Raw genomic sequence first — 13,690 nt, 5'->3', positions numbered from 1 at the left:
TATTTAACAAGTGATTAATCTTTTTCCTTCCAACCAATTATGTTTAAATATTTTAATTTTGAATTTTGATTTTTTATTTTTCTAAGGTATATATGTGATATTTTTAGTTTTTAAACCAATAAAACTATTTTACTTGCAATTGATTGGCTTAGATATTTGGGTCTTATAGGAGGAAATTTACAGGAAGTATCCCTATTCTAAGGCTATATTTTTTGATGCACAAATATATAAACATATGAAGGTGTGTGTGTGTGTTTGTTTATATATATATATATATAAATATATATATACTTTAAATAAAATAGAACAAAATATTAATACACTAAGATACAACTATTCTTTATTTTTAATATACAACTATGCTATAAATATATTATTTAATAATATATAAATTTGAAATAGTTTTTTAAAAAAAAAAGTAAAATTAAATTATTTTTGATGATAACCATTTTATTCTACTTAATTAAACCATTATGTCTTACAAAAAATACAAGCAACTATATCGCACTTGTTTCATAAATAATCTGCACAACTAATTATATTAAACAAGTAGTTAACTAAATAAATTTGTAGTCTTTCATAGATGGTTTACATACAGTGCTTGTAAATTTATATTTCTAAAATTATACATCAAGAGTTTTCCTCTACAAATAGGTTGACTTGTTGATGTTCATTTTATTATTGAAACTTAAAGACCTCTTTCAAAATTATTAAACCACCCAAACTTAAATTTAAGTCCAAGGCAAATAGTAAGTCAGGATCGACAAATTAAGCAAACACACATTCCTCTATGAGGGCTCCCAACTACCACCTTCTTTTGTGTTATTTTTTAAATGTGCTAATTTTGTCTTCCAAAATAGAAGAAACTAAAACATGATTAAAACTACCATGGCATGTTGGAAACTAAAGATTCAAACATTTAGAAGAGTGTTATGTCTAAACAAGGCTATGTAAAACTTTAAAGATACTTATCTACATTATTTATTTTTAATATTATATCTAATTTACAACTTTATAAGTACCAAATATATTAAAATTTAATATCCATGAAATTACTAAATATATTCTCATTCACACAATAAAAAATGAAATAAAAGTTTAAAGAAGAAAAGGGCAACAGGCATGTGCTTGATCAAACTGAACTATTATAAAATCTACAAAAAACTCTTAGTTAAATAATTTCTCTTGAGATGACGGTTCACCTTTGTCAATATTGAAAAGATGATTCTACAAGCATGACAAGAACAAAGAGCATACAAAATAGTTGATAAAGATGATGTTTATGATGTATATTTTGTTGATAAATAAGTGACAAACAATCGTAGAAGAGTAGATAATAAAATTGAGATTCTATATGGCCAAGGGGTGGCCTATTGTTGGAGTTGAAAGAAAAAAATTATAGGGTCTGAGAATGATCAGAAGAAAAGTTGCATTGTTCAAAGACACACAAATACGGAATTTGTAGCTCCTAAATCAGTGCATTCATTTGTTATTTCATCAAACATAAAAATAGAATGGGACTGCTCATGGTCAGCCTAACTCTCACCCTTGGCATCATGGGAGGGCACTTGTTTCTTCCACTTATATATTTCCAATTTAGGGAACAATTTTTTCATGAAGTATTTTATTTTACATATCTAGTAGTCAACAAAGGATTTCACATTTAGATAGAAGCTTGCACGAGATTCTTGGTCTACTTTGTCTTGTTAAAACGATCAGGGGCCAATGTATTCTTATATAATTAGATTTTTTTTCTTGGATTAATCGTAGAAGATCAAGTCACTATTACAACCAAGGCCATCTCCACCCTATTGCCAACTCCCGTAAGTCACCGTAGAACTTTCTGTAAACTATTAAGAAACCAACATAATAAATGTTGACAATATGATAGTCATCAAGCATCACTTTCAAGAACCACCATTTCCTTGCTCTGTTGTTGTCACGTTTTTTTTTTGCCTCCAAAACATTTTTGGTATTAGACATCACCAAATTGGTGAATGTCTCAACTATAATAGCCTATCGGCTCACAAGGTATGCATGTTAGACAATAAACAAATAGTACTTTGGACAAATATTTTAATAGAAAGTTGGGAATTTAACATAAAGAGAAAATACAAGAGGGGTCTACAATTGAGAACATGCTAAGTCAAAGCTTAGTGTGTTATGTGTAAGACTAGTTTACTTATTTCACACTGAAATACCATGACTAATTTTAATTTCAATGGAATTATTTGCTTGTTTCAAACTTCTTGTCAAGGTCCACCACTCTTTTGAAGTAAATCTCATTAAATATTTTACCTCATATTTTTCAAATATGCTAGTAGCTATATGCCATATTCAACAAGAGCTCTGTAGAGCTGGAGTCCCACCTAATGAATAAATAGGTTTTGAAATTTTTCAAGTGTTCAAGTAATATTTTAATCAAAATTAAGCTTCTCATAATTGAAAATAATTAAATTTTTGATAAAATCATAAGATAAAAAAAAGTAAGTTCTTTTTTTTTTAAAAAATGAATAGAATATTAATACATATGCTTTATAAAATGAAGACACTATGAATGATGCAAATATTCAATAAATAAAAAAACCAATTAAATTACTTGGAGTTCGTAAATAAAAATGGCTATAAAATTTTGCCCACATAAGCATCTTCCAAAGATTTAGGCAGATCAAAGTGGTATCATGTAACATGCGGTTGGATACCTAAGAGTTGAAACAAAAGAATGAATGTCAAGATTTCCACTTACATCAAATGTTTATACACAAAAGTATATGGATTGGGTCTAGTCATGCCATACAAAATGATATAGTTAAATCCCAATAGTATCACACTATAGTATTTAAAATGAAATACATAGAAATAGAAATAATTTAAAAAATAAAAATAAAAAAATAGTAGAAATAAATAAATAAATGTGACTTTTCTATAAATGACTATAAATTTATCCCTCCACATGGCCAGTGGTAAACAAATAACTTTAGAAAATAGAGTAAATCTATTTTACCCTCTATCACACATATAGGGCACTCTTAAAGGTTTACCACGTATAATGCTAATCACAAGGTCAAAGGAAAATTCTCAAAAAATAGACTTTCTGCAATACCTGATTATCCATCTACTACTGCTTTGATCAATTAAATTTGCATTCGAGCTTAAAAGAATGTTACAGAAATGTGTGTACAAAATCTATTCAAAGATTCAAAGGGAGATATAGTGAATCTAACATGGTGGAGATTGGGGACTTAATTTTTAGATGTAAAGTCCTCATTGTCATGCAATTGAACTTAGCCAATTTCCTAAAGATATCAGGTTTTTGATTCTTAAAGACATTTTATTGCTACACTATTCAAAATGTGGATGACGCCATGCTTGAATGATTCAAGACCATGTGGCCACAGCTTCAAAATTTGGCAGGTCATATTTATTTTAAGTTGAGAAACTTTAATATGCGCTCTTCCAATCTCATGCACCTAAACATAGGCTATCTGAGCCATAATGACAGAAACAAGCCTCATGGATGTTGAGCAATACACTAGGCTTAAATTACTACATGAAATTTCAAAAGGAGAATTAGTTAATAAAATCGGTCTTCAAAATTATAATCGAGGCAATGTTGTAAACCAAGAATTCCTAGAATAAGGGTTCTTAATAGGTTTCTAGCACTAGAAGAGTTGGTAATCCATGGCCTATGTTTCCAGGTAAATTGTTGTACATTGAGCTAAATATTTGTAGAATAATATTTATTTCTTTCAAATTCTTGTATAAATTTGATGACAATGGCATTGCTTCTTTTAAATTCTTGCATATGAATGAACATATATTATGATTGATGTAGGAGATGATTCTAAATGAGATTTGAGTACAACAGATGAAATTGTTAAATTTAAAAAATGGTGCAAGCCCATATTGGCGCAGACAACACTAAAAAAGCATTGAATATTTTGCATTTTCTTTTCAAATATTGGTCCATTGAGTGTAGAAATTTTTTTTTTTCAAGAAGGCTATCCTAATAACATGCATAGTAAATCACTACATTAGGAAAATGAGTTTTCAAAATGAAGATTGTTCACAGCCATAAGAAAATAGTCAATGCAGGGGAGAACAAATTTTTAATTTTGTGGAAAAAACGTCTAGTCAGTGATGAAAATAGTAGTGGGAAAACTAGAAGCCTTGGAATGTGCAGATAGATTGATAAATTGAATTTAGCAAAAACTTCATTCATGATTGAAATATATATATATATATATAGGAAAAACTAGAAGTCAAAAGCAATTATACATCATATATTGTACACCATTTTTTAATCACTAAAGGATGGAACAAAAATTGAATTACTAAAGATCTCAAATAAATTTAGATAAGTTTTGCAAAAGATCCATGCTTAGACTGTCATATACCTGAAAAAATCACATTATAGACTAAAATATCTGCAACAATTTAACACAGTTTTTTTCTTTTCTTTTGAAACACAATTTAAATAATATATTTAAATACATAAAAAAAATTAACATCTCACTTAACTGAAAAATAAAATTAAGTTTGATAGATTTGTGTTGATAACTAGTAAAATGGACCTCACTTTATTTAAATGATATTTATTCCCAACAACATCTCTAGTGCCTCCATCCATAGTATTCTCTGCAATCATACAACAAACAACAAATGAGGAATGAAATAAAATCAAATAAGTAAGTCTAAATTTAAAATATAAGAGCATCTGATGTGAAAATTTAATATGAACAAAGGTGTTCAAACTATAGGCTTTCAACCATCTTCTGTTGCAACACCTTCATACTCCAATAATGGAAGTGTTTAAAGATTATATTTTTTCATTGCACAATACACCATAGAAAGTATCCTAGAAATGGGAACTGACTTGATAAGCAACAAAATCAGCACTAAAAATGAATCCCATGTGGAAAATCTTGTGGCAAATTTCTTATGTTGAATGTGAAGCTAACCCAAGAAAAGTTAATGTTCCTGAGTCCATAATTGCAATTCTCACCACACGAGGCCCCCTGACCTCTAAAGATTTTTTCTATTTACATGCACATGCAACACAAGACAGGTTACACCGTGAGATGCCATCACATGGAAGATGTTTCCTTTGAAAATTGTCACTCGTCTATTGAACAATTTGAAAAATGGCACTTGCTCAACTTCTCTAATTTTCAGTTGAATTTTTTTTGAAAATATAAAATTTCACTTAATAGAGAAATTAACTTAGACCATAAGATTAATGAACAGTTTTTTTCCCTTTCCACAGTTTTCGAAACATGAACTATTAGTTAAAAAAAGACTGAAAACTATAGTTTCCGCCTACATATGCAGGACTAATAAGCATTATGATTGCTCAAGAGGTCACGGAACATGACAGGCTTAATGTGAAATAGTAATCACACGCCTAGACTCTTCCTCTATTAATAATTCATTGCCCTTTCGAAGCCTATTGCTCATATGACCGACTTTGGCCCTTTCAAAGACTTTTGCACATATGACCAACTTTTCATATGTTTCCCGTGCCAAATGTCTTCGCATGTTAATTCCCGTGGATGACTCTGCCACTCTTTCTCCTCTCTCTATCGTGGCCAACGTTTGACATATGAGCAGAGTTGCTTCTCTCAAGTCTTTGTTACGCAACACTACCAAATAAATTTCCATGCGTTTGGAAGAACACTATACTTTTCACCCTCAGCTTAATTTTTTGAATGGCTGTCATATCCCCAAAAAACTATTTTATTTTATTTTATGTTAAACCCTACGTTATGCAAGCACTTCAACCTCTTTAAAATGAATTTTCACATCTCGCGTCTGGGAAATTGGAAACTTTGAGTTGGGAGTGAGGTTTCTCTTTCTGGGGTGTTTCCGGCTGAGCATAATTTCCTTTCTTCTTGAGCGCTAGACAGTAAATTATAATGGGAGTGATGGACGAAACCAATAAAAAGTTCTGCATCTGTGTATTTATAGTGTGTATCCAACTGAAAACTCACGGCTCTGCAATCAAAGGTGGACACTCTCTTGGGCGAATCGATGACTAGAAATCAGACAATAATTTCGAGAAATGGCACATCTGAATTGGGATTTTTCAGCCCAGATGGTATGAGTAACTGGTATATTGGCATCTGGAATGCCAATATAACAGAGAATACGATTGTTTGGGAGGCCAACAGGGAGACTCCTGCGAGAGAAAGTCCTGGCGTTTTGAAGCTTCCAGGAGGAGGTGATCTTGGACTGTTTGACGCAATGGGTGCATCTCTTTGGTCTGCCAATGTGACCAAAAGGCTGTTTTACTAGATTCTGGTAATTTTGTGATGTTCATGATGCCAACAAATCTGAAGCTGTTTGGCAGAATTTTGACTACCCTGTCGACACCTTGTTGCTAGGGATGAGCTTCGGTGGGCAGCAAAAGCTCGTCTATTGGAAAAGCCCAGTAGATCCTGGTCCTGGGATTTTCTCTTGTCAAGCAGACCCATCTGGAACCAAACAAACGGAGAAATATGGAACTTGGGACGGCAAGTCTTTCAGTGAAATCCCATGGATGATAAACCAAGTCTACTTCTACAATGTCGGCGTTGAAAGCACTCACTCTGGCGGTTATGTCAAGTATACATTGAATGGTACCAAGAATATGCTCTCACGTTTCGTCCTAACAAAGTCTTGAGGAATGCAAGCATATGATCTGCTTGATGACGGTAAATGGAATATGTTCTGGTCTCGACCAGCAGAACCCTGTTCCATATATGGTCTCTGCGGCACCTACAAAATTTGCAACTCCAACAATCTTCAGTTCTGCAGCTGCGTACAAGGCTTCGCCCCAAAAGACACTCGCGCTTGGGATTCGCGAGAGTCGTGATCGAGTGGCTGTGTTCGACAGGGCCCCTTAAACTGCCATGCCAAAAATGGAAGCCCCTACGGATTACAAGATCCGAGCAACAGTTTGGCTGCTGCTGAATCCGCATCGTCACACCCTGCAACGACGAAGGAAGATTGCCAGAAAGCCTGCCTCCTCAACTGCTCTTGCACTGCGTTTGCTTTCAGTCCGCCTTCAGGGCCCTGCCAAATCTAGTCAGGCGATATTTTGAACTTGCGTACCTCTCTTCCATCAAAAACCAATGCAAATATTTTTATTCGAGTAGCTGCCTCTGCAGACGCTACGATCGATGGAGAGTCATGCAGATTCCTCGATTTCTCTTCTAAGAATGTTTAGCTACATTGAGTTGAAGATTGCAGCGAGGAATTTCAGGAAAAAGCTGGGGAGCGGAGGATTTGGCACGGTGTACAAAGGACGTCTGGTCGGCTGTACACTTGTGGCGGTAGAGAAGATGAACAGTGTACAGAGACAAGATGAGAAGCAATTCCGAGCAGAAATCAACTCTCTATAACTAAGTTATCATTCTTAGTCAGGCTTCGAGGCTTTTATGCAGAAGGCAAGAGAAGGTATTTGATTTATGATTTCATGTGTAATGGCTCTCTTAGTTCCTTACTCTTCTCAAATAAATCTAAAGGTAAACATAAGGTACTTGACAGGAAGATTCGATTTGAGATCGCGTTAGGCATAGCAAGAGGATTACTTTATCTCCATGAAGAATGCAGAGATTGTATCATTCACTGTGATGTTAACCCCGAAAATATTCTTCTCGACAATAATTTTTCGACTAGAAGTTGGCAGATTTTGGATGGCAAAGCTTGTGGGTAGAGATTTCAGCCGTGTTCTCACTACAACAAGAGGAACGAGAGGATACTTGGCTCCAGAGTGGATCTCTGGTCTTCCCATTACTCCCAAGGTTGATGTGTACAGTTTTGGTATGATGCTTTTGGAAATCATTTCTGGCCGAAGAAATTTGGATTTAAGCATTCAAGACGCAACTAAGTATTACTTTCCCCCATGGGCTGCCTCCCAAATTTTCAACGGCAACACAATTAATATTCTGGAGGCAGGAACTACAGAGGAAACTGACAGTGAAGCGGTGAGAAGAACAATTATTGCGGGGTTGTTATGCATTGAAAAGTATGAGGGAGTGAGGCCGAACATAAGGCAAGTGGTGCTAATGCTGGAAGGGAAGTTGCAGCCACAAATTTCACAAATTCAGTACTATGCGCTTATGGACAATCCAATAGACAAAAGAAACACTAGTAGCAGTGGCGATATATGATGTAAATAGATTTCAATAGTTGTGAAAGACACGAAAATTAGACTTGGAGTGTTTTATGCACATGGATTGTGGCTGCCTCTTGGTATCAACATGGAAAATGCTTTACCTTCCCAATTCTATTGTATAGTTTAGATTTTTGAAGATCTGAAAGATTAATCATTGACTATTTTTAAGCCAATAGGCTTATTTCTATTGGGCTTGCCGCCTTAATGTTGTGACATTCTGGTGTTGTCGGAAATCATAAAATAGAATCCGGTCATTAACAGCAATCTGTAGAAAGGTCCAAAAGACATAATCAAATTTAGGATTTCTAAATCGGCTTAAATATTGTATGCCATGCAAAGATTAGTTTTAAAGCCCTTCTTGTCCAGTAAGACCATGTACGGAGCTCCTTCCTCCAAATCTTCACAATACCATTTTCCAAATTATAATTGAATAATGCAAGAAATTAGTGAAACATGTAAGGTATAACAAGGGAAACTCTCAAGGGAATTCGCTCTCCTTTCCTTTGCCAAATTTCTTATTGTTTTTTTTCTTATATTACTAGTCCCAGGAACTAAAGTTATTAATGCTCTATTTATCATTAGTTCTGCTTAGGTAATTGTGTACGTTCTTCAGTCTTCATTTTAACGTATAGTTGGCATGAAAAATTTCATTATACGCAATTTAGAGCATTTTAATATCTTTTTTTTCATTGGGCATGTTGCTTTTTCTTGGTGGTCTTTTTGTTTTTTAGCCTAAAAAATTGAACAAAAATAGAGTTAGGATAACTAGCAGGGACAAGAGATGTGTCTTTCTCTAGAAATTATATGTGTCTTGTTACATGAGCTTCACGTGACTCACTCAAATAACAGGCTGCTACAGATGAGGCTATTACAGATGGCTAATATCTTTCAGCATGCAACATTTTATCTTTGTTCATCCATATCTGGTGAAACTTGTCAAATTCAACTGAAAAGACAAGAAGAAATTTATACCTGGCAAAAAATATTTCTACAATTTTTCCCTGGACTAACCAGACATTAAGATGGCTTTTCTGCAACAATACTAGTTAGGGTTGAGGAATTTCATGTGTTCATTAGACAATCACTAGTTTTATCTAATCCGATATGTAAATTATTACTCGCTAAACTGGTTTCTCTATGACTTGTTTGTCGTATCTTAAATTGTGTTATTTTAATATGTAGATTTAGATCTTCATTTCTTTTCTGCAAAATTTACTTGGTGTGGATTAGCAAAGCTTGTATTTAAGGATTCTTTGCATTTGGTGAGATATTTTAAAGATTGATGACAACTGAGACTTTTTTCCTTGCACAAATTCATGTTTCTAGAGAATTTCTGTTGATTTTTTTTTTTCATATGCAACTTCATATAATTTTTTATTTTATTTTTGCTTATGTTGAGTATTTGATGGAACCATTTTTGTTGAATTTTGACTTCACGATTAGTTAATTTTCTATGGGTTGGTGATTTTTTATTGAATTTTCTTTTTCTACCTAAAATTTCGTTGATGTTGCAATTTTTTTTATATTGACCTCTATATCAAGTACTTTTGGAATGTTTTGAATGAGTTTAATCCACGGGTAGTTTTAATGAAACTTTAGTTGATTTTGGAACTATTTTTAAAAGTGAATGTTTGAATTGACTGAAGAAACTTTGAGCAATTTGTAAGATGAAAAGGAATCACTAAAATTGGTGCATGGGAAAATGGCTATGAAAAAGTGAAAAAAGTGTCATAATTGAATTTAAGCAATGTAAAATTTAGAAATGTGCATGTTTACCTTATAGATTTCATTAGGAAGTTGACAATACCAATTATTCTCCAAACATCTGTGAAATGGCCCCAATTGAATAGTTACATAAAACTTGTGAAAATTGTATTCAGCTATCTTTGTTACAAATTCCAAATGTATAGTTGACATATATATCAATATTATTCTTTCTTGGTTTCCCTTCACATCCAATCTCAATTCATGTTATATTAAGACCAAACTTCAAACTTGGAGGGCTTTGCAGGTTGACATGTGCTCACAAAAGGATAGTGTTGCAGGCAGGGTTTTATAGAGGACTGTTTGCTATTTTGCTGGGCTCTATTGTTCTATACTGCTCATCATCCCTAATTCTATTTTTTCTTTCCAGATATTTGTAAAACTAGAAACGTCGAACAAATGGTTTGCCATTACATTTTGGCACAAAGTTTGGATTGTAAAGCCATAAAATTTTTGATGTGGCCTCATTGCCCTTGTTTTCTATTTGGATATTATGATTCATGCTTAGTCAATTGTATAATCTATAATTAGTTGATTGGAGAGAGAGAACAACATAATTTTTTTTGGGCATGATTGTTTGCGAGTTGTGCAAACATAGATAATTTTTTTCTGTTTAGAAGGTGGAGGAAAACATATTTTTTATACATGATTATTTGTGAGTTGTCCAAATAGAGATAACTTTTCTTTGTTTAGAAGGTGGGGATTAATGCTTTTGACTTGCTATTACACATTTATTGTTGCATCGGGTCCTGAAAAAATTGCAAAACAAGCCCATTTATACCATAGACTGAGATAAATTCCTATTAAATCAAATTTCTAGATTTCAATTATTTTTTATCAGCTTTCAATTTTCCTAGTAGTATTTTTAATTTTATATTGAGAAAATTTGATGAAAAATAGAAAGATGAACTCTTTCTTAAAAGTGGGTGTGTCATGTTCAAGGAACGTTAGGGTTTTTGTTGACAGTTTAAAAGATAAGATAGAATTTTTAGCATTTTTTGATGTTACTAGTAGATTATTTATCTATTATATTTTATTAAAGGGCTTGAGTAGACACTTGGAAATGTTAAAACAATACTAGTGCCTCACATGTGCTTTCCAATTTGGCATGCATTTTTGATAGAGTTAGCCACATAAGTGTGTTTTTGACATGTCAGATAGACAGTAGCTTGTAGGATACAATAATATACTTAGTAGGACTGGTATTTTCTTCAACATATTGCATAAATAATATCTTGTCTATGTTCCCACATTTTACTTACATATCTAGCATGGTAATTTCAATGATAATATGGCAATGCCCTACAACAATTTTATGGATAATATCTAGGTGCTAGGACACATATAATTTTTTATTCCTTTATCTTGACACCTTTCTCCTCAGAATTTTTGGTCCCAGAGGTAACTGTTCTTGCTAAGAGGGTTGCATTTCTTGAATATGAGTTGTCTTATTACAAATAACTTAAATCTCATTTTAATCCTATTAAAGAACTCTAAAAATTGTATTTTATCTATTTATCTTTGTTATGTTGCTAATATTTAGTTGTGAAGCTTTTCTTAGGAAAAAAGTCGATAAAATTTGATTCTTACAAGAACAATTAGCAAGAATTCATCAGCTTTATGTTAGCAATCTTAGCAATGATCATTTTCGATAATAATTAAAATATAAGTTTGATAAACCTTTTTGATCTATATCTATAAAGGCTTATACAATTTAATATTTTTATATAGATTTTTAAAGAAAATTTATAGGAAAACAAATGGAATGTCATTGATTAAAACAGCAAATATTTTTAAATAAAGAATAGATTGTGTATATAGGGATAGTCTGATTAAATTCAATTGTTGAACGTGCATTGTAATTTTAATGAAGATTTTATCAAAGTTTACAAAAATATTTGGAATAAGTATATAAGAATATAAGAATCTTACAGTCATTTATTATTAAAATTTATTTTTCAATTGTTATTTTTGAAATAGACCATGTAAGGATTTTTCCATCAACTTTTAGATCTCATTGTATGATCCAGCATTCTTTCCTTTTATTTCTCTTTCATTTAGATGATAGATATGGAAGTATGATCTGAAAAAATATTTACATAATCATTTCTAAAAATAGCTTACCACTATTATTAAAATTCATTTCAAATAAAAATTTAAAGTATAATAAATCAAATAACAAAAGATCAACACTTTACATAGCCAAAAGAAAAAAACTATTTAATGCGAATGGTGTGGACTAAGAAGTCATGTGAAATGTCCCTTTACTAATTTTGGATGATATTTCACACCTCTAATCAGATTTTCAAGATCAAACAACTAATATCACAAAGATCCACCAAATTTCTCAAGAAACCCCAAATTTGGTATGCTAGAAATATTGCCAAAAGCTTCATAGCTTCACCTATTATTAATAAATCTGAAAGTGGACATTTTTACAGAAATTAGAGCAGCATAACAGGCTTAAGCAGAACTTTTTCCATGATTTCACCCATCATTAGTTACGGAACGAACCTCCTCAAGCCTTAAAATGTAATTAATAATAAATGCTCAGGTGGCTATTTTTGTCAAAGATAAACACCACTTCCAAGAGGCCTTGGATTTAGAAATTAACTCCCCAATTTTCCAAACATGTGAGCTGCAGATTCATACCAAAGAGCTAGGAATGCACTACACTCTCACATTTAATATTTTGAAAGTAATGCTTTAAATTTTGTGGCTAGGAAACAACTGTGTTAGTTCATAGTTAGCTGGGAAAGGGTTTGGAGAAACATTTTTGGGCAGACAAGTCCATTAAAGTAGTCGTCGTAGAAGTAGCACCCCAGGATTAAGTCAGTCGTCATAGTCAAGCTGCTCCGTGGCTAAGCTAGCCATACAAGTCTACGTGTGGATAAGTCATGTGTCGTAGTCCACAAAGTAAAATTCATTTTTCGTGTTTCATGGAAAACGGTTCTAAAAAATATAGCCAAGCCAAATTTTAATGTAAATGTATAAGTCAATTGTAATAGTATGCAAAGTTTAATTATACTATCATAGTATATAAAGATAATGGAGAGAATCATAGGTATGTTGGAGATATGTAGGAGGTTTAAACTTCTACTTTCAAGGAAAAAGAGATAACGTGAAGATTTATTTTTGTTATGTGAATATTTGAAATCTTTTCCTAAATTGTATTTAGGAGTTCTTATTTTTCTGTAAGCGGATGAAAATGAGATGGGAACAAAATTTGTCTCAGATTGTTATTTGCCATTTAGTAACCATTTATGTTTAAATTTTCAGTAAAAATAAAATTAGAAGGAAAATAATTTTTTTAACTTGTTTTTATTGTTGCACGACATAGATATGTATTAATGAGAGGACCAACTTCTTTCAATTTTAGAGATTAAACTTTTAATCCGAAATTGACTACAAGATTGCTGGGACCAACAACTTTGAAATATTCCTAAACAAAATCCATAATCTCGAACTCTATTTTTTAGGAAGTGGCCATCAATGAGACCTCACCTTAAGTCATGGAGACAAGCAACCAGGAGTTAAAATACAAAGACAAGCATGGGCCTTATCTAATATGCACGAGATGAGGGATTCATAGTTGAGTGTTAAAGTATCTAAATACTTACACCAGCAACTCTTAAAGTATATGCAAGGAAATTTTTTTCAAGGCTCATCATTTGTTATATAAATTGTACTAGTAGTTACGTGCTTATATGTATGCGATGAGGAGGAGCCAATAGGTTTTATTTATCAACAAGTTGGTAGTAATGGCTG

At 32.4% G+C, this 13,690-nt stretch overlaps 1 protein-coding gene and 1 pseudogene across 1 annotated transcript; both read left to right on the top strand.

Moving 5' to 3' along the window:
• Positions 1-6,030: 6,030 nt before the first annotated feature.
• LOC149554129 (S-locus-specific glycoprotein-like) lies at positions 6,031-6,661 on the top strand. The gene is made up of 2 exons (XM_089790423.1): positions 6,031-6,247; positions 6,339-6,661. The coding sequence occupies exons 1-2, from the start codon at positions 6,031-6,033 to the stop codon at positions 6,659-6,661; spliced, it is 540 nt and encodes a 179-aa protein (XP_089646549.1).
• Positions 6,662-7,676: 1,015 nt separating this feature from the next.
• On the top strand, positions 7,677-8,153 carry LOC149554128 (G-type lectin S-receptor-like serine/threonine-protein kinase SD2-2 pseudogene; annotated as a pseudogene).
• Positions 8,154-13,690: the final 5,537 nt, after the last annotated feature.

Source organism: Cupressus sempervirens, chromosome 6, assembly GCF_028749045.1.
Source record: "Cupressus sempervirens isolate cs-2001-9-10 chromosome 6, ASM2874904v1, whole genome shotgun sequence".
Taxonomy (NCBI): Eukaryota; Viridiplantae; Streptophyta; class Pinopsida; order Cupressales; family Cupressaceae; genus Cupressus; species Cupressus sempervirens.
The sequence above is the reverse complement of the archived record's forward strand: the minus strand, read 5'-3'. Positions and strand labels throughout refer to the sequence as shown.